The 24,441-nt window shown below is 62.0% G+C and overlaps 3 protein-coding genes across 9 annotated transcripts; 1 reads left to right on the forward strand and 2 right to left on the reverse strand.

Annotated features, from left to right (window-relative positions):
* Positions 1-125: 125 nt before the first annotated feature.
* MAP7D1 (MAP7 domain containing 1) lies at positions 126-11,289 on the reverse strand. Of its 5 annotated transcripts, none has more exons than XM_072355654.1 (18): positions 11,045-11,289; positions 6,257-6,943; positions 6,072-6,140; positions 5,409-5,572; positions 5,147-5,261; positions 4,086-4,196; positions 2,897-3,019; positions 2,665-2,807; positions 2,440-2,570; positions 2,111-2,361; positions 1,885-2,044; positions 1,651-1,810; positions 1,444-1,548; positions 1,299-1,352; positions 1,158-1,212; positions 947-1,064; positions 676-875; positions 126-598 (listed from the first exon to the last, which is right to left on the reverse strand). In XM_072355654.1, exons 1-18 carry the CDS (start codon positions 11,265-11,267, stop codon positions 588-590), a joined length of 2,880 nt encoding a protein of 959 aa, XP_072211755.1. In that variant the 5' UTR covers positions 11,268-11,289; the 3' UTR covers positions 126-587. The 5 variants fall into 5 exon arrangements, with proteins under 5 accessions (XP_072211755.1, XP_072211754.1, XP_072211756.1 ...); XM_072355653.1 differs by having other exon boundaries at positions 2,440-2,573; positions 11,045-11,287; XM_072355655.1 differs by having other exon boundaries at positions 2,440-2,573; positions 11,066-11,285.
* A 2,276-nt stretch (positions 11,290-13,565) lies between these two features.
* Positions 13,566-17,764, reverse strand: LOC140261677 (uncharacterized). Of its 2 annotated transcripts, XM_072355359.1 has the most exons (15): positions 17,649-17,764; positions 16,881-17,195; positions 16,655-16,815; positions 16,414-16,573; positions 16,114-16,284; positions 15,960-16,051; positions 15,731-15,888; positions 15,549-15,652; positions 15,256-15,474; positions 15,084-15,169; positions 14,842-14,978; positions 14,662-14,751; positions 14,347-14,555; positions 14,056-14,262; positions 13,566-13,969 (listed from the first exon to the last, which is right to left on the reverse strand). In XM_072355359.1, the coding sequence occupies exons 1-15, from the start codon at positions 17,739-17,741 to the stop codon at positions 13,682-13,684; spliced, it is 2,490 nt and encodes an 829-aa protein (XP_072211460.1). In that variant the 5' UTR covers positions 17,742-17,764; the 3' UTR covers positions 13,566-13,681. The 2 variants fall into 2 exon arrangements, with proteins under 2 accessions (XP_072211460.1, XP_072211461.1); XM_072355360.1 differs by lacking the exon at positions 17,649-17,764 and having other exon boundaries at positions 16,881-17,243.
* A 193-nt stretch (positions 17,765-17,957) lies between these two features.
* TRAPPC3 (trafficking protein particle complex subunit 3) lies at positions 17,958-22,308 on the forward strand. 2 transcript variants are annotated; one of them, XM_072355745.1, is made up of 6 exons: positions 17,995-18,089; positions 18,880-18,927; positions 20,032-20,129; positions 20,330-20,429; positions 20,641-20,823; positions 21,123-22,308. In XM_072355745.1, the coding sequence occupies exons 1-6, from the start codon at positions 18,048-18,050 to the stop codon at positions 21,240-21,242; spliced, it is 591 nt and encodes a 196-aa protein (XP_072211846.1). In that variant the 5' UTR covers positions 17,995-18,047; the 3' UTR covers positions 21,243-22,308. The 2 variants fall into 2 exon arrangements, with proteins under 2 accessions (XP_072211847.1, XP_072211846.1); XM_072355746.1 differs by lacking the exon at positions 18,880-18,927 and having other exon boundaries at positions 17,958-18,089.
* The last annotated feature ends 2,133 nt before the right edge of the window (positions 22,309-24,441 follow it).

Consider the following 24,441-nt stretch of genomic DNA (forward strand, 5'->3'; position numbering starts at 1 on the left):
AGGCAGGCCGGGAAATGGCGGCGGGGCCTACGAGGTGCTGACCCTCATAGTCCGCTCCGTGCATTGACAGGCCGCCCCTCCTCACCGCCCCCATCCCACCCTTAAGGCCGCAGCGAGGCGAGGCGTGTGACGGCTGTCCATTTTTATTGTTATCCGGATGCATTAACACTGTCACAACGGCACGGAGAGCAGCGTGTGGGCCCGGCCTCCCCCCAACCCCCCCATAGCCATGTATCAGCCGAGCTCTATTTACAGTATTCACATCCATTGGACCCAGCGCGTTAAATCAGCACGGGATGGCAGCACGCGGCTGGGGTGAGCGGAGGGGTCGGGCTGATAAGGTGCATGATGGCGGCGTGTGGTTTTGTTTGTAAAAAGGAACAAAAACGAATTAAAAACAACTGAGAGAGGAAACCAGGAGGGTCCCCCCACACGGTGCGGGGCTGAACGCTGCCATGTGAAGAGCCTTGTTGCTGTCCGGGCTCCTCATGGCGAGGCCGGGTGGGTGGAAGGGAGCAGCGAGGTGCAGGGAGCAGCGAGGTGTTCCTTCTGATCTATGGGTGCTCCGTGGGGACGGCGGCCGGGCCTCACAGCACCTCTGTGGGCACAGGAGCTGCAGTCAGAGCTGAGGCGCCATCGCCCCCCCAGCCCCCTGGGAGCTCCCCTGCCCCTCACCTGTCACCTGGGGGGGTTTGACCACTGCCTGCTTCAGGAAGGGCTCCTTGTCGCCGAAGGGGATGATGCTGCTGGAGCTGCCGCTGTGGTGGGAGAGCTCCAGCAGCTCTGAGGAGCCCTCGGTGCCTGAGAAGCCGTTCTCGTGCTTGCTGGGCTGCACGCCGTTCACCACCGGGGCTGCCGCATCCTTAGCAGCAGAGCTGTGGGGCAGTGGGTCGGGTTGAGCTGGGGTCCTGCCAGTCCCCGGCCCCATTCCCACCCCCGTGCTCACCTGGGCTGCAGCCCTTCGCCTGCTGGGCCCTTCAGTGTCCCCAGTGTCCCTGCGCTCGGTGTCTCTGTCTCAGGGAGCTCCTCTGCCTTTGGCATTGGCCCTGCTCTCTTCTCACCACCTGGAGATACAAGCAGAGCCCAAAGCTCAGGGAGCAGGACGGGGATAGGGGCTGTGGGCACTCCCAGTACTGAAGCAGGAGGGAGCTGTGTACCTGTGCCGTGCTCCTGCTCTGCTGCTTTCCCGTTCACTATCTTGTCTTCCTTCTTCTGCAAGTAAAAGGAGAGCAGTGAGGGCTCCACGGTGCTGCTGTCCCCAGGCAGCTCAGGATGGGGTGTGCAGAACAGGCACCCACCTTGGCATCTGCTGCATCCGATTTGCGCGTCCGCTTCATGATCTCCTCCAGGCGCTGCAGGGCAGACAGGGGCTCACACGCGGCTCTCCCCAGCAGGACCCTCACCGTGCACTGGGCACCACCCAGCAGCACCCCCAGCCCTCACCTTCTTCCTCTCCAGCCTCTCCTGCTCCTCACGCTGGAAATGCTTCTCCCGCTCCAGGCGCTGCCGTTCAGCCTCTTCACGTGCCTTCGCCTCGGCCTCTTCTCTCTGCCAGGTCAGCAGGTGAAGTGGGAACGGTGGGGATAAGCTTCATCTCATCCCACATCCCATCCTTCCACCCCACCCCTCCTCCTCCCCGCAGCCCCACACCTGTCTCTGCAGCCTCTCCATCTCCTCCCGTTCTGCCCTTGCCTTCTCCTGGGCCTCGCGCTCCTCCTGCAGCTGCCTCTCCTCCTCCTGTTGCCGTGCCAGAGCTTCCCTGCGGCTCTGCTCCTCCGCCGCCCGCTGCGCCCTCTCCTCTTGCAGCCGCCTGTGGGGACACAGGGGTCCTCAGTGAGGTGGGGGGCACCATGGCCGGGTTGGGGTCCATGGCTGGGCACTCACCTCTCCTGCTCCTCCTGCTCCTTGCGCTCCCGTTCCTCACGTTCCCGTTGCTCACGGGCCTGGCGCCGCTTCTCTGCCAGCAGTCGGGCGGCCTCCTCCCGGTCCGTAGTGCCGGCTGAGGGTCTGCTGGGGGGGCTGTGGGCTACGGGGGCTGCGGGGGCTGCGGGGTGTGAGCAGCATCAGTGCCGTTCCCACTCCTCCTGCCCCCTAACCACCATGTACCTACCTGCTGCCGGCTCTGTGGAAACCCTGGCTGGTTCGGGGGTGGCTGAGCCCTTCTCCTCCTCCTTCCTCTCGCGCCCTTTGGCCTGGCCATCCTGCTCACCCCGCTCATCCCGCACCTTGGCCCGCACCTTGGGGGAGGAGTGGGCACTACGGGGCAGGGGCGGCTTGTGGGGTGAGCCCAGGGCTGGACTGGGGGACGCTGGGCGGGTTTTGGGGGTAGCAGGAGATGAGGGACGGTTCTTGGGGCCTGGGCTGCAAACAGAACCAGAAGAGAGATGAGCAGGTTCCCATGGCCACGGGGCTGGGCAGGGTGCAGTGCCAGGTCCCAACCTGCTGTCAGCTGTGGGCAGGAGCCGGGGCTGTGCGCCAGGCAGTGACTGCCTCTTCTTGAGGCTGCGCTCGCGGGACAGTGCACTGCGCTCCTTGGCGTTCTCCCTCTCCTTCTCCTTCTTCTCCTTCTTCTTCTGTGTCCAACAGAGAGATAGCATCAGCACCACGCCGCTGGGCTCGGCCAGGAGCCGGCCATGGGCTGTCCCAGCAGAAGGTGGCACTCACCGGTGAGGATTCAGCACGGCGACGTGGCGTCACATCGGGGCTGCCAGCTGTGCCCCTCCGTCGCTCCCAGCAGCGGTGCGGCAGGCGGTGGTTGTGGCAGGGGCTGAGGGGGCTGGCAGAGGCCGAGCGGGGGCACACGGGCACTGCAGGGATGGGAACGGTGGCTGTGGGATCCCACCATGGAGCACTCCCAGCCCCCTGCCCCATGCAGTTCCGTGCCCCCCATGCTCACCCTGCTCCTTGCCATTCCCGGCCAGTGTCACGGCGCTGCGGCTGCGTGCCAGGAAGGACAAGGTGGGCGTCATCAGCCGGTCCACTATGCTGCTCTCCCAGGGACTCAGCTGCAGGCTGCGGTCTGCAGAAGGAGAGGAGCCCTTAGCACTGTATGGAGCCCTGCAGCACTGACACCAACCCTCTGCTTGAGCCCCACGGCTGCCAGATCCCCGCTCCCGGCACTGACAGCCATGGCACCGCACGTGGCACACAGCACTGAGGCAGGATGACGACGTATGCCCACAGCAGCATTCCCCCTCTCCATGCACCCTGTGCCAGTGACACTGAGCCCCCAGTGCACTGCAGGGCTGCCACCGTGTGCCCCTGCACCAAGGGAGAGGGGCTGAGGCCACCATGCAGTCGTGGCACCCAGGGGATGGTGGCCCCCAAGCATGCTGCTGGCCCAGCTGGGCACGGTGACACTGCCAGCTGCATTGCACTGCTGCCCCAAACACCCCACAGCCATGTGGACAGCAGAGACAGCAGCACTGTGCCCCCCTCCATCAGGACAATGCAGTACCCTGCTGCTGGGAGGGGACAGCACAGAGACACTGGAGCAACACTGGGCACTGTGTCCAGCACCAGACCAGGCGCTGGCTGCTCAGCACAGCCCCATGTGCCCCCCCTGGCTGAGCCCCAGCATGAGGCCATCAGAGCTGCCTGCATCAGCTGCTCCATCTATTTATACCATCCGGCGCACGCCCATCGCCAGGCAACTCAGCAGCACAACAGCACGCAGCCCCACGGCTCCAGCAGCTCAGCCAGACCTCAGCGACCTCACGGCACCCAGCGCTGCACCCACAGCCCCCAAAGGGCACACAGTGCTGCACCCACAGCACCGCAAGGCACTCCAAGGTGTCACAGTGGGCACCAGCCCTGCAGAGGTGGTGCGAGATGCATCTCACACAGCCATAAGGCTCCCAGTGCCATCCTGGCACCATCCACCTCCCAGCCACTCTCCATAGCTGGGCAAGGAGCCGGCGCCAGCCTCCTCCAAAGCTCCATCCTCCTCTAAAACAAACAGCACACGGCTCCTCCTCTCCATGGGCACTGTGCATGGCACAGCCGGGCCTGGGGGGGTCCCTATGTGGGGTGGGGGGGCTGAGCCGTGCCCCCCTGCACTGCAGGGCCATGCAAAGGGCTCTTACTTCTACTGGGAGAGTTCCAGAGGGTGGCAGAGGATTTGGAGAGCCGCTTGTTGATTATAGAGTCGACGTGTTTGGGGAGGTTTACGGCGGACACCGAGCAGCGGCTCGCACCTGGAGGAGGGAAAAGACACAGGGCATTACAGACCGGGGCCAGGGTGGGTCCCCGCATGCAGCATGCACTGACATGGGGCAGTGGGGCTGCGGGGTGGTGGGAGGACGTGGTACACACTGGTGGTCAGGACAGGCTGTGTGGCACAGTGCCTGTGTCATGCAGGGAGCATGCAGGGATCTCGGCTCTGGGAACCACAGCCCTGCCACCGTGGTGTCCCCAAAACGCAGCCCTGGAGCCAGGGGACTGCGGTGGCTTAGGGGCAGATGAACACAGGATCCTACAGCAGCACGGGGTGGGGGGCAGCAGGGAAGCAGAGCCTTCAGCTCTGGCCGAGCAGCCAGAGCCCACCAGTGGAGGAGGGAGCAGCCAGGTTGGGGGGCAGCTCCACAGAAGTGGCATGGAGCCCCATACAGCAGGTGTGCATCCGTCCCCAAATGCTGCACGACTCTCAGCAGGGCACAAAGTGTCTGTGTGTGCACCCTGAGCATGCACTGCCAGCACCCAGCGCCGCACACACAGCCACCCCACGGCGCAAAGGCACTCAGGGAACTGAGGACACGGCGCTGCCCATCAGCCACAGCCCAGCCCTGCCCCCTCAGCAGCCAGGCTGCACCCCCAGCACAGTGACCCCATGGAGAGGAGCCCCACATTGAGCATCCCGCACGGCACAGCCACGCAGCTCCGATCACCCCCACGTTGGCACCGCATGCAGCCGGGTGCCGTGGGGACGCATCACAACACACACCCTAACACCAACAACAACACGATGCCTTCACGGAGCTCCAAGCCCCACACAACATCCCCGCACGGCGCAGTGACCACAGATGGGAACAGGGAGAAGCCGTGGGGTCCTGCTGGGCCCCAGCGCAGCAAGAGGGGCAGCAGTGCGACGTCGCAGCAGGGCAGCACTGCAGGCACTGAGCTCGCCGTCCCGTCCTCGTGCACTCACCATCCTTGTGTGCAGCAGAACCGTGGTGCAGGGCTCCTGCCCACGACCACCGCTGCTGCCGGATCTCTGCCCACGTCTTCTTGGCCGAGCGCTGGATGGCCGCCTCGTAGCGCTCCTGTCCGGGAGAGGGACGGGCTCAGAGATGGGGACCTTCATTGGGCAATGGGGCCGTGACGCCCACCCTAAGGCACACGGATGTGCCCGAGGATTCCCGGACGTGCTGCTGCAGACCCCATATGGAGCTCACCCATCCCATCCCCACCTTGTTCTTCTCCAGCTTTTGCCTCTGTCGCTCCTCCAGCACCGCACGGCGCTTCTCTGCCCGCAGCCGCTGCTCCTCCAGCCGCCGCCGTCGCTCCTCCAGCTGCCTCTCCCGCAGCACTTTGGCCTTCTCCTCCTTCTCCAGCCACAGCGCCCGCTTGGCCGCTGCAGGGGGGAGCCCACGTGGAGCAGTTACAGCCCAGCCAGGGGGATGCAGCACCCCACGCACACAAAGAGCCCCACGGCCGCAGCGTGGATGCGTAGCAGCAGCATTGAGGGTTCCCCAGGCGCATGGGGCCGGCAGCATTGCGGTGGCAGGGAGGAGTTAGGGAGAGGACAAAAGGGAGCCGGGAGCCCGCGGAGCAGCTCGGAGAAACAATGGAGGAATGAGGGTGGAAAGAGCGCGGGGATGAGGGGGCCCCATGGGCGGCGCGGGGGCTGCGCAGCCCCACACATCCACGGCCCCACACATTGCTGCCTGCTTGAACCCACCCAGATGTGGGGTGCCACCCCCAATGTTGTGCAGCGTGCCCGGAGGGGACAAACCTGCAAGTGCAGTGCTTGCACTAATAGCTGCTAATGGGATTGCCATGACCCAGCCAAGCTCCTTAGCTCTCCCGCCTGCCCCTTCCCATCCACTTTCCCTCCCAGCCCCACTCCTCACCCAGGTACTTGGCTCGCTCCTCTCGCCGCTCCTTCGCCTGCCTGTGCCGAGCCTGGGCCTTCTGAACATCTGCTGCGGGGAGACACGGTCAGAGCAGAACAAACCGCACCCCGGAATGGGGGGACCCCACATGAGCAGTGGGGCGGACAGCTGCCTTCCCCACAACCCTTCTCCAGGGCACCCACCTTGCTTGGGCCTGGGGCTGGCAGCTGAAGATGGCGATGCAGCAGCTGGAGTGGCACGGTCACCTTTGGGGGTCACATCCTTGGGGGTCACGTCCTTGGGGGCAACATCCTTGGACGGTGTATCCTTGGGGGATGCATCCTTGGGGGGGACACCCTTGGAGGGCGTTTCCTTGTGGTGAATGTCCTTGGAGGGTGTTTCCTTGGGGGTTTCATCCTTGGGGGCAACATCCTTGGGGGGCTGGGCTGTGCTGCCTGGGGGGCTCTTGGCATCGGAGGGTGCCCCTTTGCCAGCAGTGGGGGCCATAGTGGTGCTCCCATGGGGCAGTGTCTCCGCTGAGCACGGGGCAGTGGGGACGGGCAGCGGGTGGCTGGCAGTGCTGGGTGATGCCTCTTCTTTGGGTTGCTCTGTAGTGCGAGGATGGGGGGGCGCAGGAGGGGTCTTGTCACACCAGGGTGGGACACTCTCTGCTGAGGGAGCCACAGCTGCAGGGATGGGTGACACGGGCTGTCCTGGGGGGGTCACGGCTGTGGGAACGGGGCAGAGCTGTCCTGGAGGAGGGGTGGCCATTGGGGAGGGGGTCACGGCTGGGAGGACGGGTCGGTCACGCTGCAGGGGGCTGTCTCCATGCGTGGTGTCCCCAAGGGGGGGGGGCAGCACGTTGTCTCCCATCGGGGACGGTGTCTTCCCTGCAATACAGAGCACAGCAGGTCACCATCCCCAGCCCACATCAGGCACTGGGGGGGGGATCAGGCACTTCCCAAAGGATGCAGGGAGCTCCCACTGTATTGGAAGGGCGCAGGATGGGCTCAGGCTGTCGGCCTGACGTCACAGCACAGTGCGTGTCCCCTCGCAGCCATGAACTCATGGCCCAGGAATGCACACGGCGGCCTCGAGAAAACAACTCCTCCCCGAATGTGTGGGGCTGGGAGTCCACTCAGCTCTGTGTGTACTGACCCACATGGAGCACCGGCACTGAGCGGTGACCCATATGGGGGTGACCGGTGCAGGGCGCAGTGCAGCAGGAGCACCCTGCATGGAGCAGCATGTTGCTCAGCCTGTCTGCTCTATGCAAGCACTTCGCTTAGGACCACAGCCCCAATTCCTGTGCAGCAGGAGGGGTCGGTGAGTCTGCCCAGCCCGGCCCCATGGGCAATGCCACTGCTGGCACAGCCATGCACATGACCCCAGCTCTGACTGCAATGAGGACACTGGGGACCCAGCGTGTGGTCCTCCCCACGGGGCGATGTCCTGCCCCACTCACTGTGTTTGTGGAGCTCTCTGCAATCTTCAGAGAGGGGCAAAGTATGGGCTGTGCAAACACGGCCGGCGCCGCTCCTTCACACCGGAGCTGGGTGAGCACAGGGAAAGCCCCAGGCTGCACCGCATGGGGGGCTGCACCCCACCAGGACCCCCCTGTGGGAGCATCGCTCCCCGGATGGGCTCAGCACAGGACTTGCCCTCCCGCTGCTTTCCGGCTATTTATGCTGCAGGAAGGAGGCCGTCGTCTGCTCCAACACACCCACAGCCCCAGCACAGACAGAAAGGACAAGGGCTCCCACCCATCCCCACTCCCACCCGCAGGCACTGCAGCAATGCAGCCCATGGAGCCACCAGCTGAGCCGGGACGCCACTCAGGCTGACAGCGTGCAGCAGATGGACATCCCAGCCCATGGACATCCCAGCCCATGGTCATCCCAGCCCATCCTTGCAGCGTGAGGAACAGCACTGAGTCCCTACAGCCACCCATAGCCACAGGGCATGGAGCTGCCACGCAGCCCACGGGCAGGATCCGTCCCACCCCGATGGCCATAGGGATGGCAGCGCTCAGCGCCGCGGGGCACAGCCACAAACCCCAAAAGCCACAGCCCAGGAGCAGCCCTGCGCCATCTGTCCCTGTCGCTGCCGCAGCACAGCAGCTGCCCTGAAACCCAACGCTGGGGCATTCCAGAGGGGATCAGCTCCCAGCCCCAAACACTGCGCCCCACAGCCCCCAGCCCTGCTGTCCCGCAGAGGGGACATCGCCATGCACATCCATGCTGGGATGGGAGGGATGCCGGCCATGGAGCAAGCCATGCCTCGAGCTGGCCCTGCTGGAAGAGAGCTGCGGTGATGAAGCCCACCCAGCTCCTCTCGGGGGTCCCAGTGCCACCAACACACCCATGTGCCACCCAGTGCCACCGGCACCTCCCGCCCTGCACGCGGCCGGAGCTGCTCATCCAGGCAGAGGCAATTCCTGGTGCAATGAAGCGCGAGCACATCAAAACCCCGGGGGGATGGAGAAGGCGAGCAGCCCGAGCCCAGCACTGCAGCGGGGCCCTGGGGGGGCTTCCCATTGGGGAGGGCAGGGGGGGCAGCGCGGCGCCTTCACCTCAGCTTCCCCCATGTATCCTCACATACAAGGCCAGCCCCAGGTTGTTCCTGGCTGCTGGGACATTGGGGCTGACCCCAACTTGGAGCTGGGATAGGTACAGTGCAGCTCATCCACGGTGTGCCAGTGTTGGGACCATGGATGGACTCAGAATGTTTGGCCACCACCGCCCCAGGGCACACATCCCTGCATGGGGTGGGAGATGGCTTCTGTGATGCCCAGGGATGAGTTCCTGCTGCAAAGCTCAGCCCCAAAGCCACCAATGGCTCTGCAGGGCCCCGTGAGGACACACGCATGTCCTTGGGGGACTCGTGTCCCCTCTCCAGTTGTGTCCCCAGCCTCAAAGGCTGAACCTCCAGAGCTGCTCTGTGTCCCCATCAGCTCCCAGTACCACCTGCATGGAGCAAGTGTGGGTACCCAGCAAGGACAGGGGCTGCTGAAGCCACCAGAGCCCTGTGGGGTGCACAGAGGTGCACAGAGCCCCTTTCCCTCCCACTGCACAGCACTGTGCTGTGCCCACTCCCACTTGGCTCCTGGGGATGTGCAGCATCACGCGTTCCGGGGTGGTGGGCACAGTGAGTGTCCCCTGCATGTCCCCATCAAGGGGTCTTTGCTCCTGCTTGGGAGCCAGCACTGCAATGGGGCACGGAGACACGGGGTGCAGGGGCACTGTGGCCAGTATTGATGTGGGGAGCTGGAGAGCAACAAGGGGAACTTGGGGGATGGGATCTCACAGCCACAGCTGGGGGGTTTCCAGGGCTTAGAATCCACCCAGGGGAAAGCAGAACGTGCCAGGACTGCTGCTGGGCTCCATCAGCCCCAGAACCAAGGCACAGGGCCGGGCTGTGGGCAGCACCTGGCTGCCATCCGTCTGCACAGCAGAGCAGAGACAGGAGCTGCCCACGTCCTTGGGGTGACCCCACAGCAGCCAGCACAGCACTGGGGAGCAGCACAGCAGGCAGGACAGGGGCAGGGATTGTGGAGAGCACCTCCAAAACGTAGCTCCTCTATTAGGTGGGCACCTACCGGGTGCAATGTGGGATCCCAGGAGGCCGCCCTCCCCGCACTGCTGTGTCCCCAGCCCCGCTCCCAACCAGCTGAGGGCCGTACCAGCTATTTTGGATGTGGCACCACGGGGCTGTGCCTGTCACATCGCTGCTCCGTACGTCACATCACGTTGGCTCCATCGGGCTCTCCCTGCTCTCCCAATGCTGGCACTGGCGGCCGATCAGCTGCCCCGCACCCCCCTCTGCCCCGTGCCAGGAGAGCCCGATGGGACCCAAATAAGCACCGTCTGTGCTTGCCCTGTGCCCTGCTGGTTCTGCATCCCACTGGTGGCCAGGAAAGGGGAACCCACCGTGTCTGGGGCTGCTGCAGGGTGAGACATGGAGGGTTCCCCGACCGAGGGGTGAGGACGCGCAGCTCCCGCTTTGCAGGAGGATCCGTGCGCCGAGCAGAGCTCCCCCATCCCCGGCAACCTCCGATGCTCGCGGGCGGCGCTTTGGGGCGGCAGCTCCCACCCGGGCAGCGAAAGGCGCAGCGATGCTCGGCGGTGTCGCGGATGGGGGAGCGGCGGGTGGGACGTAAGACAAGATGTCTGCAGCGCTGTAGGGCGAGCGCAGCTCGGAGCGGGCACGCAGCTCTCTGCGCTCCCCGAGAACCACCGCACGGCGTTGGGGCGGCACGCAGCCCTCCCCCGCGCCCGATGAATCACAGCGCGGCGCTGAGCGGGGCCGGGGGGGGCTGGGGAGAGATGGGGGGGGGGGGGGAGGGGAGGGGAGAGCTTCTCCTCTTCCTCCATCGGTGGAAGCGGTGCCACAAAGCGCCGCTCGGTCGCAGCGGGGCCCGGAGCAAAACGGGACCGCCGCCCTCCGCCCGTTCGCACCGGAGTTCAGCCCGGGGCAGCGGGAGGGCAGCGGGAGGGCACCGCCGGGCGCCGCTCAGCCCCACCCGGGCCGCCCCCGCCCCGCACCTCCCCGCAGCGCTCCGTGCGGAGCTGAGAAGCGGATGGGGGCGATGCCCCGCAGCCCCACCGAGCGGGCTCCCCAAGGGCACGGGATCCAGCGCTCCGCGGGGCCGGGGGCTGCGCTCCCCCCCCACCCCACCCCCCTTCTTCCTCTTCTCCGCCAAAATGGAGGGGCGGCCCCGCGCCGCTGAGCTTTGTCCGCTCCCGGCCCCGCGTTGCGGGCGGCCCCTCCGCTCCTTCCGCTCCCCCCACCCCCCTCGGCTCCAACCACCTCCCAGCCCCGCACCGCATCCCCCCGGCTCTGGGGCCACCGCCCGCACCGCTACGGAGCACCGAGGCCGCATCCCGCGTCCCCACCCGCCCCGCGCTGCGGCTCCCGGCCGTTACCCCCCCGCCGCCTCCCGCAGAGCCGCATCCCGCACCCCCCGCCCTCCCCGGACCCGCATCCCTCACCCTGCCCGCTCCCCGCAGTACCGGGCGCAGCTCGGGGTTGGGGCTCCCGCCCGGCTCGGCCGCTCTCCATGGCGCGGGGCGGTGCAGGGGGCCGGGCCGTTCCGAGCTGCGCCGCGCCGCCCCGCTCCCCCCGGCCCGCGGGGGAGGAATCTCGGAGCTCCCCGCCCCGACCCCGATGGGGTGGGATGGGGATGGGATGGAGCCGAGATGCTCCGCCCGACATCACCGCTCCGGGCCCCGCTGCCGGTGTTAGAGCCGCTCAGCTCCGCGCTCGCCCACCTCCATCCCTCCTTGTTTTCTTCCAAAGGTTGTGGCTCACAACCACGCTCACCTCTCCCAGCATCACCTGGAGCCGGTCCCCAGCGCGTATGACGCTGAGGGTGAAACCTGCCCTGCCTGCACAGCCACCACCACCCGGGTCAGCATCCCCGTCCCCCCCAAAGGGACGCTATTTCCATCCCAGAGCTCCATCTCCACCATTTGTGGGGCCTCACCCCCGTCCCTTTTGCCTCCTGCAGCCCCCAGCAGCGGCTCAGCACCACGGGGCAACGCACCACTGCACCGGACCGCTCCGCATCTCACCCCCACCGCAACAACAGGGACACCCGCTGGGTCACAGCACCTTTGGGTGCAGGAGGATGTGGTGATGCACAGTTCAGGTTCCTGCAGGCATCGCCTCATCAGAGGCGCCTGTTTTGGGGATGATGTCACTGCCAGGAGATCCCCTGCCATCCCTCCTCCTGCCAAACAGGTTCCTCAAACTCTGGCCCTCTGCTCCATGAATGTGCTCCTCTGACTCAGCCATGGAAGCAGGCAGGCCCAGAGCTATCAGAGGGGTGATGGGGGGGCTGGCCAGGTCTGGGGTCTGTGCATGGATCAGATGGGGTCACACAGCTTGGCACACCCTTGGGCTGGAACCAACAGGGACCTGCTCAGTGCCACCATATGTGTGACCACCCCCACCAAATCTGCGTGCCCCTCTCTTGGCATCACCAACTGCACCCAACGGGCTCCCGGCCTGGCTCAGAGCTGGGCTTTTCCCCACATTCCCAGCAGCTGCCCAGCCCCAAGGGGATGGGAAGGGATGGGGCACAGCCCTGTGAGTCTCAGGGTGGCACTGGGGAACAGCACAGAGCAGTGTGGGGCATGGACCCAGTAACAGCACTGCAGAGCTGTGCCAGCCCCACTCAGTGCCTCACCCGAGCAGCAGCACTGCCATCATCGATTGCTCTGCTGCAGGCACAGCACTGCTGCTGGGGGTGCTGGGTCCAGCTCCCCCCTCCCCCTTGTTCCCATGGATGCTGGGAACTGCTGCCCCTTCCCGAGCTCATGGAAAAATCAATGAGCTCATCACAAGCACCGCACAAGCAGAGCTGCACCGCTTGGCTGCGCTCCCCAAAGCCCTCAGTGCTGCACAGACCCCTGGCCCAAGTTACGACCCCCAGCCCTACTCCATGGAGAGGGGGCTGCCACAGGTCCCCCCCAGCCCAGCCCCGGCACTGCAGTTTGCTCCAGAGCCTCACCCCAACCACTCAGTTTTGCTGCCCCCGGGGTGCTGAGCACCCCCAAAATCGAAGGGTAATTACGTCTGCAGCACTGCCCCGTGACTGTGGCAGGATGGGTGCAAACGGGGATGGGAGAGCAGCAAACAAAGCCCTGCTGGCAGGGCTGACATCATGGAGCAAAGTGCTGCAGGACTCCCCATCCTGACCCCTCCACCTCACACCTCCTCCTCCAGCCCCAGGACTTTGCCCCTCCCCACAGGCTGCTCCCACCCCATAGCTCTAAATACCAAGGCCAAGCTGAACCCCAAAACGCTGACACTGATCGCTATGAGATCCTGGGGGTGAGGGTCTGTGCCCTGAGCTGCTTGCTATGGGGCTGCTGCAGGATGACGCCTGGCAGGAGCCGGTGATAAATGGGCCTGCATCAGGCTGAGCCCTGCCCTGCCCCAGCTCTGTAATTATCCCGGGCAGCATCTGTAATTAGTGCCCTGATGTCATGGTGCTGGGCCTGGGCTGCCTCACATGGTCCCTGCAAGCCCCATCTCATCCTCCTGCCCCATGGCTCAGGGGTTGGGGGGGACTGTTTCCCCACAATGACATCCCCAGAAGATCCCAAACCCCTGTGCCCCCCCCAGCATATGGCTGCAGCCCCACACCCATCCCATGCCCGGCAGCCGCCGGACCCACGTGTGCCCCAGCCCTATTTATAGCTGCCCAGCCGCCTGGGCCAGCTCCAGCACATTCCCCACACCGAGGGGGGAGCACCTCCCCCCAACTCCAAGCAGGACAGAGCTGGATCCGTCCCCAGGAGGGAGGGTGGTTGCACAGCCCATGGAGCCAGCATGACAAGGAGAAAGGCCTGAGGGGCAAAAGTGCAGCATGAAATTGGCCCTGAATGGACCAGAGTGTTGGATCTGACCCTAGAGCAGCTCTGGGTGCTCTGAACTGGAGCAAAGAGTGCTGGGGTGGCACTACCATGTGGCTATGGGCACCTATAGGGCATGCACACAGCATCCTGGAGAGCAGAGGGTACTTTATTGCAAGGCAGAGCACTGTGCTCCCCCTGTCCTGCACAGCCACTGCACCTCAGCCTTCCCTCCAGCTCCCCACACCCCAGGACCCATCCCCACCTCTAGCAGCTGTGCAGCGCCCGGGCAGCCCCAGTGACACTGAACTTTGCGCTCAACACCTCTGAGGGCACCCGTATCTGCTGCCCTGGCTGCTGCCCACCAGCAAAGAGGGTGAAGGCTCCGGGCTCCAGCTGCCATTGCTGCATCCAGACGGCACGCTGGGCAGCCAGCACCCCAAAGGACAGCTTGGTGGCACCACCAGCCTGAACGGCCACGCGGCGGAAAGCCACCAGCTGCCAGCGCGGCACCGGCACAGATGGCTGCTCCCAACGCAGGTACAGCTGCACCACCTGCAAGGAGGGGGGTCAGCAGGAGGGGCCCCATCCCTACCTGAGCCCCACAGATGGCCATGGATGAGCAGAGCAGCCACACTCACCTCCTCACTGTCACGTGGCCCCGTGTTCTCCAGCACCACCGACACGGAGAGGTTGGCGCAGATGGGCAGCACTGGGGGGCTCAGCACCAGGTCCCGGTAGTGGAAGGTGGTGTAGGACAGCCCGTACCCAAAGGGGTAGAGCGGGGCCTCCTGCCCATAGTAGCGGTACGTCCGCCCCTCCATAGTGTAGTTCTCCATCGAGGGCACCTATAGGCAGAGCAGTGCCATCAGGAGTGAGCACGGTCCCCGGCGACTCCCCGTGGCCATTGAGGAGCTGTGCCCTGCCCTCACCTGGTGCATGCCTGCAGGCCATGTGGCTGGCAGCCTGCCTGCAGGGCTGGCCCCCTGCTCACCCAGCAGGACGCTGGCAATGGCCAGGCCGGTGGCCTGGGCAGGAAAGAAACAGGCCAGGATGGCCCCCACGCCGTCATGCGCCTGCGCCCAGCTCACATCCAGAGGCCCCGCGTTGAACAGCAGCAGGATGACGGGGTGTCCAGCAGCTTCAGGAGAGGGGTTTCACCATGAGCACACCGCTGGCATTGCTTTGGGGTTGGGAGGGGGACGTGTGCCCTGTCCCTTACCCACAGACCATGTGCAGTGCCCTACCTGCACGCACAGCATCCTGCAGCAGCTGCAGCTGGTGTCCAGGCAGGGACAGGTCCTTGCGGTCCCTCGCCTCCATCTCCACATCTATCCCTGTTGGAGGGGGAGCCAAGGGACACCCCACTGCACCCCATCCCCACATTCCCCACATGGCAGTGTCCGTGCCCTATTGCTTCCACCTACCCGTCCCCAGGCACACCAGCACCACATCAGCTCCCCGCACCACATCCTCCACCTCAGCCCGTGAGTATACCCTGCACTGCGGCTCCCGGCAGCCCGCGGCAAAGCTGACATTGGCTGGCAGTGTTTGCAGTCCCCTCCTGTGTGGGGCACAATGGGGTCAGTGCACCATGGGGAGAACAGCCCCAGGGAAGGGCAGAGCACACCTGAGGTGCTCCCAGGGCTGAGCACAGCTGGGTGCTCACCGCGGTGTGTAGATATACTGTGGCTCCGGCACCGGTGCGTAGTCCCCAAACAGCACACGGGGGTTGTCTGCAAAGGGACCCACCACCTGTGGATGGGAGAGGGGTGAAGACAGGCACCCACAGCCCCGTGCCAAGGAGGGGATGCACTGGAGTGGAGCAGCCCAGGTCTCACCGCCAGGCGCTTGCCGTGCAGCTCGCGGAGCGGCAGCGTGTCCCGCTGGTTCTTCAGCAGCACGAAGCTCTTGATGGCTGCCTCCAGAGCAAGGCTGCGGTGCTCAGGGCTCTGCACCACGCTCAGCTCCAGGCTGCTGTAGGGATTCATGGACGGGGGGTCGAACTCCCCCAGCCGCAGCCGCGTGTAGAAGAGGGGCCTCACACGGTCACGCAGCGTCTGCCAAAACCCCAGCATCAAAATCTTCATCACGCTTTGGGCACAATCGAGGCACAGGGCTCCTCAGCACCAACCTCCAGAGTGATGTTGCCCATGGCCAAGGCCTTAGGGATGTGCATGAAGACGTTCCTCTTCATGCCGTAGGACAGCTCCAGGTTGAGGCCGGCGTTCACCGATGCTGCCCCATGGGAGACAAAGAACCGCTCGCTGTGGCCACGTGGCACCCGGGCACCCCGCTCCCATCACATCCACTCACCAATGGCCGTCTCCAGGAAGGTGTGTGTGTAACGGTGCCCCAGCAGGATGAGCTCCACAGCCCCCTCGTCGCTCACCACGTAGCCCTCGAAGCCCCACTCGCCCCGCAGGATGTCTGTCAGCAGCTTCTTGTTGGCACAGGCAGGGACGCCGTTGATCCTGTTGGAGAGGGGACAGTGCAAATGGGGCAGTGCCATGTATTCCCCACTGAGCCCCCCCATGCTCTGTACCTGTTGTAGCTGCACATGAAGCTGTAGGACCCGGCACGCACGCATGCCTGGAACTGGGGCAGGAAGGTGGTGCGCCAGTCCCGCTCCAGCACCTGTGGCAGAAACAGTCAGCACTTGGGGGGCACCCGCTGCCCCATGCCCCCACCACACTCACCTTGGCATCAAAGCTGAGCCTGGAGACAGGGATGTTCTCAGGGCCACCGTGCACGCTGAAGTGCTTGCAGCCAGCACTGGCCTTGATGTAGCGGGGGTGCTGACCCTGCAGCCCCTGCACGAAGCTCGTGGCCAGCTCTGCTGTCAGGTACGGGTCCTCCCCGTATGTCTCCTGGATCAGAGGGACATTGGGTCACTGCGCTTCCACAGCCCTCCCACCCCCACAGCCCTCATCCAGAGCTGCTGCAAACACAGTCCTGTGGGGCTGGGTCCCACCCTGACCCCTTCCCCATGCCAGCACCTGGTTCCTGCCCCACAGCGGGTGCCTCATGATGTTGAGCACAGGACTGAAGCAGCTGAGCCCCGTGTGGTCATCGTAGCGGCCGGCAGCAATGAAGGAGTTGTGCTTGGCACGCACTTCGGTGGCCGTGGCGTTGGCCACTCGGTACACGAGCTCAGGGCTGCAGGGACAGCAGGGAGGTGTCAGTGCATGCAGGTGAGCGGGGGCTCCACCCCACAACGAACACCGCCAGCTCTTGTACCTGAAGGCGGCGGCCAGCCCCAGAGCTTGGGGAAAAGCTGTGGCCCACCCGGGTGCCTCCGCATCGCCCCGCAGGCACTCGGTGTTCCAGTTGTAGGGTCCGATGCCCAGCCGTGGGATGGGGGGAGCGGGGCCGTTCCCCATGGCTCCCCCTCTCGCCATCTGTGGGCCCACAGGTGCTGAGCAGGAGCTGGGGGCTGCTCCCCCACCGCCCGGCGTGCCCTCACCTGCAGCACCATCTCGGCGGGGGTCAGACGACCCAGCAGGTCCTCCAGGCGTTGGTGCCAGGGCAGCGTTGGGTCTCGGAAAGGAAAAGGCTGTGCCTCAGCCCACCCAGAGCCCAGCACCGTGCACAGCAGCACCGCCACAGCTCCGAGCCACGCTGACACCACGCTGGGATGCATCGGGACGGCAGTCCTCGGGGTCGGGACACATGGGGCAGCAGCTCCGCACGGCATGGCTCGGCTCAGCGCATCGGGACCAGCCCCCTCCCGGCATCCGCTGCGTGCTGCTGCTGGGGCGGAGCGCGCTGAAGCCTGGCCCTAAACCAGAGCGGGGTTCGGAGCGCTCCTCGGCCACGGGGAGGAGAATGGCGGTGTGGGAAGAGCCACGTGTGCGCAACAGCGAGGGGGTGCCGTGAGCGAACCAACCCAAACAGACCCTCCATATGGATTCTCCCCTCCCGTGCTCTGGTGCAGCCGCCCATCTCTGCCAGGTTACAGATGGCGGCTGCGTTCTGGCTTCCAGCCCACTCCAAACACCCCCCGGCCAGGGCAGCTCCGCAACGGGAACCGGCAGAGCCGCCCCGTGCAGCCAGCCCGGCTCCAGGTGCAGAGGGACCGCCCTGGGCTCCAGCAGAGGCTGCAGCTGGGCTGCACCGGCTCAGAGCAACTCCCGCCCCGCTTTCGGACCCTTGCAACTGAGATGTGCTGCCAGCAGGACAAGCAGTGGCAACTAGAAGCCAAGCCAGAATCACCAAGAGGCCCCACATCTACCATTGCCATCAGGAGCTGCTCAGCGGCAGCTGGATGCCTACGGGCCCTGCATGGAGCTGAGCGCTCGTTGGGATGCGGCCTAGCTCCTCGCATAGGCCCTGCCGCAGGCCGCCCGCCACAGCGCCCGCCGGAAGCGGAGTCAGCTGACCGGCTCCGCACGACGGGATTTGTAGGCGCATCGCGGTCACGTGATGCAAGGCATGCCGGGAAAGATGCCCCTCCCACCCTCCCCCACATAACGCATGCGCACTCATCGCGCGCGTTGCACTGTGGGGCGTGTAGTTCTAAGCGCGAGGCGCAGCGCCAGACGGCGAAGGGGCGCGGACTACGAATCCCGTGGTGCTTTGCGGCGCGGTGCTTGCGGGCGGGAGGGCCGGGCGAGGCAGCGGGCCGGGCAGGATGTCGCGCCAGGCCGGTCGCGGCACCGAGAGCAAGAAAATGGTAACGGCGGGGCCCGGCGGGGCCTGCGGGTCCGTGTGCCGCCGCAGGGAACGTCCCACAGGGCTCCGGCTTCGGGCCGGGCCGGGGGGAGCCGGAGGGGCCGGGCCCGGTGTAGGCCGCAGCCTGTCGTTGCTATGGGCGAGCTGTGACAGGGGGCCCTTAGTAACGTCAGTAAGGGGAAGGGTTGCGTTGCAGGCGGGATCCCGGTGGGGCTCGTAGCAGCGGGTGAAGCTTCGTGCCTTGACTCTGTAACAGCCGGGGGTGGGAACAGCCCGGTCTCCTCCATCCCCCTCCCGGTCTCTTTCCAGGCCCCATCTGTACTAAAATCGCTTCAATCCTTCCCAATAATCCGCCCTTTCTCTGCATGTTGGTTCCGTTTCTGTGGCAGCAGAATTAAAGGAGAATCCCGCTTTGTCATTCTGGAGCGAGGGGAACTTGAGTAAGTTTTATCCTGGACGGAGGCTGAGGTGTAAGTAAAGCAAAGCAACAACCAGCCTGAGTCGGTTCTTCAGCTCTAAACACGGAGCCAGATTAGCAGGAGCTGCCTGGCTCCTTTCGGAGTCACCCGGTGGCTGGTTGGCCTCATGTGTTACAATGACAAGGTGGAATTCTCTGCCTCTTCTAACAACCCTGGTGTCTCTTTGTTGGGTGTTGGAGTGACCCGCTGCTCCTCCTCCTGTCTGTCTTGGCTTGGTGTGAACTTGAATGACGTGCAGTCGGTGTTGTCACTTAACTCTGATGTTGTCTCTTTTCCCTTCCTTTCCGCCTGCCTGCTGCTTTCATTCTGTAGTATTGGTATTTGCCATTCATTTCACCTTCTGCATCTATGCATCTCATGGTAGGTGACAGGCTTTTAATCTGAGATTAGACTTTCTCTTAATGTTTCTGATTGCTAAAACCAAAAGCAGAAATGAAAGTTGAGTTATGATGGCTTATTTGCTCTGGAACGCTTGCTTTGGATTCTGTGGAAAGCTGAAGCCTGTCGTAGCCTTTGTTTTGCAGCCGTGTAATCACTGATCTGCTTCGTGGCTCCCAAAGGAAACGTGCTGTGAATCACAGGAGCTGTGGTGGTGGCTGTGAAAGGAGACACGATCCCATTGTGTCCTCTGTAGATCTGTGCGGAGTGCAAGTAATGCAGCTCCTAGAGAGAGCACAGAGAGCAGGGATGCACAATGTATCTGCTGACCTGACCTGGAACACTCCTTGCTCTTCCTCTTCTGGGTCTGAGGAGCTGATTCTAGTGTGTAACTTACGTGCTTCTGTAACCTTCCAGGGCTGAGATGAGTACCACTTTTTTCTTGGCAGCAGAATCTAGTAGATCTGTGAATGGACAAGCGTGTTTTGTCCTGCTGAAAAGACCAAAAATTAGGTCTGTCCAACGTTGCCAATTTGCAGCGCATTTCTGAATCAGAGAAGAGGCACAGTCTGAGCTGCAGGCCCCTTCACCTCCAGGTCATTGACTGAAAGAGATTCAGGTCCTTGGCAACTGCACGTTATTTCCTGGAGCTGGTCGGTACCGTGTGTGAGATGACCTGGAGGTGTCATTCCAGTTATCTGGGAGTGTCCTCCTTAAGGCAGAGCTAAATAGCAGCTCGCAAGACGTGCTGAAAATGACTATGGAGTGTGAACAGCTTTCTGGTTTGCCTCTTCAGGTCAGCCGTGGGGCATGCTAATAGCAGTGCTTCTGTGGAGAGAGGGAGAGAACAAAAGTGCTTGAGTGCTCTCTTGTTCCAAGCAGAAAGAGGATTTCTCTTTCCAAGGAGGCTGAAGTTGCCTTGCCAAAATAAGAGCTGGGACCTCCTACTGCGCAGCAAATACCTTTGACATGGCAGCTTTCTGTTCCCCTTCCTCAGGCCACCCGAAGCAGCGCTGGATGTAGATGCAGCAGTGCTCTGTCAGTTTTCATTTTGGCTTGTGCTAACTCCTTTTTACCTCTGCCTAGAACTCAGAGCTCTTCACGCTGACGTACGGCGCTCTGGTCACTCAGCTGTGCAAGGACTACGAGAACGATGAAGATGTCAACAAGCAGCTTGACAAAATGTGAGTGGATCTGCTGCAGCAGAGCCTTGTAGGAGCTCAAGTTTGCTATGGAAACAGGGCAGACTGAATCTTACTTAGCACCGCTGCTCCCCAGCTTTATGCATTTCTTTCTCCACTGTTGTCTTCTGTAGGTGCTTGTTGTTTTTCTGAAGCCGTGCTCTTTAATCCATAGCCTGTGTTCCCCTTCTGTGTTCTCACAGGGGTTACAACATAGGAGTTCGGCTGATAGAAGACTTTCTGGCTCGATCCAATGTTGGAAGATGCCACGATTTCCGTGAAACTGCAGATGTTATTGCAAAGGTAATTGTTAGAGCCTGGCTCCATTGGGCTGTTACTGCTGCTTGCATTTATTCCAGTGGCACAGCCAGTGTGCTGGGTTTTATCATGGGAAGTCATAGGATTTCAGATTGGATTCTAGTACAAAGAGAGAAAGTGAACGGTGAGAAACATGTTCTGAAATGTATTTAGTTGACGGCCAATAATAGAGTTTATATTCTGTTTGACATAACAGATAGCATTTAAAATGTACCTGGGCATCACTCCAAGCATCACCAACTGGAGTCCTGGAGGAGACGAGTTCTCTCTGATCTTAGAAAATAACCCCCTGGTGGACTTTGTGGAGCTCCCCGACAACCACTCCTCTCTCATCTATTCCAACCTGTTGTGTGGAGTATTGCGAGGTGCCCTGGAAATGGTGAGCCAACATCTCTCTTCCAGCAGGATATGAATAATGCAGGTATCTGCAGCACTGATAATTGGGCTCTGATCTCTGAAGGGACTCTTGGTTACTCTAGAGGTGTTTTGCTTGTCTAGGCAAGGTGCCTGCAGTCTGAAAGCCAAAATGCAGAAAGAAGGTGTGATCTTGAAAACGAAGCCTAGAGCTCTGCATTACACATCGTGTCCTCAGAGCCCTTAAGCTGCTGCTTCAAGATCAGGCAAGAAGCTGCTACTATAAAGGAGATAACAGCTCTGCTTTTCTCTCCTATCACCCAGGTTCAGATGGCCGTGGATGTAAAGTTTGTCCAGGACACGCTGAAAGGGGACAGCGTGACGGAAATAAGAATGAAGTTCATCAGGCGGATTGAAGACAACCTTCCAGCTGGTGAAGAGTGAATCACAACCCAGTCTCCTTTAGGGCTGGTGGGGACCAGCTGGTGTTGGCCATTAGCTTTCATCACAGATCTGTAGGGATCTAGTACCCCCTGTACATTCAGACTGACTCACTGACTGTTTAAGATGTTATTATATTCTTCTACTGTTACTTCCATTTTCTGTAGAGGACAATTATCTAGTTGCTGTTTGTTCCACAGGTTCATTCTGAAGCTTTTTCATGTCGTTTTCATATCCCCCCTGGGAACTCTTTCTACACTCAGTTTCTAATTGTGACGTTTGGTTGTGCAAGAACTGCTGCTCAGACTCTAAAAGAGCTCCAGTCTGTCCAAACCTGAATCCAGGTTTTATAACTCGTATTGGAGACTTAAGGCAAAAGAGCCCATTGACTTAGAATTCACTTGGAGATAAGTGCATAGCATTTCTGTAGACCAAAGCACCCGAGGGCTGTGTGCTGACTTCACAGAACCAGAAACTCAGACTAACAACTGGAAGGTATTAAATGCGTTTCGGCAAAGTATTGCCTGCTCTCCTGTTACAGCACAGAAACGCTGCACAATGCGGAGGAGGCGGCGGGGGGATATTCTTACACAGATGTTTAGGCTACAGCAGGATTTCCCACGTTACTTGAATTGGCAAGCTGCGGCAGCCTGTAACACCTGCTGCTGTGCAGAGCAAAGCAGCATTATATCATACAAAGCAAGGTGATGGAAAAATCAGCTTCCTCCACCATCCTGTCAAGGCAGAAAACAGACATTCAACTCTCGAATCACTTTACGTAGCATGAAGGCACAAACCCGCAGAGAGAACCAGGAGCCTGAAGCTGTTGCCTCTTAAGTGGCACAAGAGGGGAGTTGTCAGGCTGGATGCCTTTGTAGGTTTGTGCCTGAGTGTAAGGTGCTAGAGAACACCTTTTTTGCCCAAGGGAGTCCTCCAGCCAAAGGGTTTGGGTGCCAGGTTTGGGGTTCGTAGGTAGAAAAGCTGAGTTGTTTCTCATCGTTGACCATGATAAAATCATTTGAAGGCTGCGTTTTAAGAGCTGTTGCATTAAAAAGGATCCCGACGTCAACCGGTTTCCCTTTGCTTTCTTTGGGTCAGAGGGGCTGCAGCGGGCAGTGCGGGGCTGCCTCCCTGCCCAGTGATGGGAGCACAGCACCAGGAATGTGCCGGCTGTGTGAAAGCTGCTGCTGGGAGGCATTGTGGCTGGAGGTGCTGCTGGGGGCAGCGCTGGGAAACCAGACAGTCAATGTTTGCTTGTTTGAGCAGCAGCCTTTTGCTGCCCCATGAATACGTGTACATCAGCAGAGACTTGTCAGCCCAAGGCTGCCTTACAGCTATGAGATGCTATTTGGGATCATTCACAGCCATCTCGGGAGGCTGCTGGGCCCCTTCCTGTACCCTCAGCACAGACACTGCAGTCAGCCATGTGGTGCTGTGAGTGTGAGTGGGAGCAGAGCAAAGCAGAGCAGCAGCTCAGATCGCACAGAGGCTCCATCCCCAGCAGGAGGGGCCGGGCAGCAGAGCCGGCAGAGGGTGCTGAGAGCTCGCCAGCTCCGGCTCCTACCCGACTGCTCGCAGCGCTCAGCCCCGGGGACTGAAGTTGCCGTGAGCTGCTGCCCCTGTAACCGCCCTGCGGGGTCAGCTGCCCCCAGGATGAGGATTTAACCACGGCAGGGGTTGTCCCCGAGCCCTGGTGGCATCGCGTTTTGGGTCTGGGCGCGGGCAGGCACAGCGCTCGGGGGCTGTGCCACCTTCAGCCCCATCCCAGGGTGGGGGGAAGAATGGGGGGCAGGTGAAGGCTTTGCACTGAGGGGCACCGAACCATTGGTGCCAGGCACAGCGCAGCCAGGCATCCTGCCAGCAGCTCCTGTGCTGAAGGGGCTTTTCCCCTTGGCTGGAGCTGGTGAGCATCACAGCATCACGTGCTGCCTGCTGGCCTGCAGCAAGAAGCGAGGCTTGTAGCCAGCACAGCCCCAAAGCACACCCAGCACAGCCCCAAAGCACACCCAGCACAGCCCCAAAGCACACCCAGCACAGCCCCAAAGCACACCCAGCACAGCCCCAAAACACACCCAGCACAGCCCCAAAGCACACCCAGCACAGCCCTAGAGCAGCCACTGTCTGTCCCCACATCCCCTGGGCTGCTTCCTCACAGCTGCTGCAGCCAAATGGGCCTCTCCATGCACCCAAAAGGGGCTGCATGGCACTGCAGTACTCACATGGGGTCATCGTTCCTCCATCACTGAGCAGCAGGATGTGTGAACTCCAGACCCAAATTGGTCCTAAGAGGAGCAGCTGGGTCAGAACCAGCCCAGGATCTCTGGAAGAACAAAAAACAAAAATGGCATTAAGCAAATGAGAACTGTCTATTACCAAGTAGCTCACTGTAGGCAAGGGAGAACATGCAAAAAGCTCTGTTTGAAACCTACTAAATATTACCATGTGCTGTTTATAGGAAACAAATGGGGAAAGGCATGCTGCATCCATAAAAGCCTGAACATGGTTGGAGTTGGACTGAAGCCTTTCCACGGCTCTAGGTTATTGAATACCCTCCGCTTTCATGTGGTGCCAGCCCTGACCCCTGGACACATACCACGAAGGGGAAAGTTGACTTGTGGGAATAACAGACATTCCTGATGGGCAATTTAACCTGGCAGGAGGAAAGGCAGCTTTCAGCTCCTCGTATCTGTGTGATATCTGTGTGACAAGAGGGGAGATCACCCCAAGGGGAAGGGGTTCTAAGACCCCAAGCAATGAGTCCCCTCTGCAAGGCCATATCCTGATCCCATACACAGCTCCGGTTGCTGGCAGTTGGATTTGCAGAGTTGCTGTTGCAGTGCCCAGAGAGAACAGGAGCTTTTCCAGCTCTCCTCCTGCAGAGGAAGGGTCACAGAGCAGCGCTGGGCACACACTGCTGCTAATCCATCCCAGGAGGGTTCAAGCTCCCAGCACTCAGGGCTCTGCTTCTGCTCTGCTGATGCTGAGATGGGGATCTCTTTGGGAGGGACACATTTCCAGGCTGCTGTCCTCACTGCTGGGGCAGCTCCTGCAGCTGTCAGCCAGATGTGCAGTGCTCACTGGGGCTGCATAAAGAGACGTTTCCCCCCCCTACCATGGCTCAAGCACAAGGATGGCAGCTCCCCAGCAGGGTGATGCTGTGCAGCCCAGGGATATTTCCCCAGTGGATATTTGGTCACATCCC

The sequence above is a fragment of the Excalfactoria chinensis genome, chromosome 22, assembly GCF_039878825.1.
Source record: "Excalfactoria chinensis isolate bCotChi1 chromosome 22, bCotChi1.hap2, whole genome shotgun sequence".
In the NCBI taxonomy this organism is placed as follows: domain Eukaryota; kingdom Metazoa; phylum Chordata; class Aves; order Galliformes; family Phasianidae; genus Excalfactoria; species Excalfactoria chinensis.

Excerpts from the sequence above, each read along its gene's own strand:
- MAP7D1 (XM_072355653.1), bottom strand. The coding sequence starts at position 11,267 with ATGTCGGGCGGAGCATCTCGGCTCCATCCCATCCCCATCCCACCCCAT. Across the intron at positions 6,141-6,256 it reads CAGCCCCAGGCCCAAGCAAG|ATGTTCAGAAGGCCCAGGCT; the intron begins GTGGGTGCCCTG and ends TCCCCGCAGCAG. Across the intron at positions 2,574-2,664 it reads GCCGTGCTGAATCCTCACCG|AAGAAGAAGGAGAAGAAGGA; the intron begins GTGAGTGCCACC and ends TGTTGGACACAG.
- LOC140261677 (XM_072355359.1), bottom strand. The coding sequence starts at position 17,741 with ATGCGAGGAGCTAGGCCGCATCCCAACGAGCGCTCAGCTCCATGCAGG. Across the intron at positions 15,653-15,730 it reads CTTCCTGGAGACGGCCATTG|CATCGGTGAACGCCGGCCTC; the intron begins GTGAGTGGATGT and ends CCCATGGGGCAG. Across the intron at positions 14,263-14,346 it reads GGCCTGCAGGCATGCACCAG|GTGCCCTCGATGGAGAACTA; the intron begins GTGAGGGCAGGG and ends CTCTGCCTATAG.
- TRAPPC3 (XM_072355745.1), top strand. The coding sequence starts at position 18,048 with ATGTCGCGCCAGGCCGGTCGCGGCACCGAGAGCAAGAAAATG. Across the intron at positions 20,130-20,329 it reads AACAAGCAGCTTGACAAAAT|GGGTTACAACATAGGAGTTC; the intron begins GTGAGTGGATCT and ends GTGTTCTCACAG. Across the intron at positions 20,430-20,640 it reads CTGCAGATGTTATTGCAAAG|ATAGCATTTAAAATGTACCT; the intron begins GTAATTGTTAGA and ends TTGACATAACAG.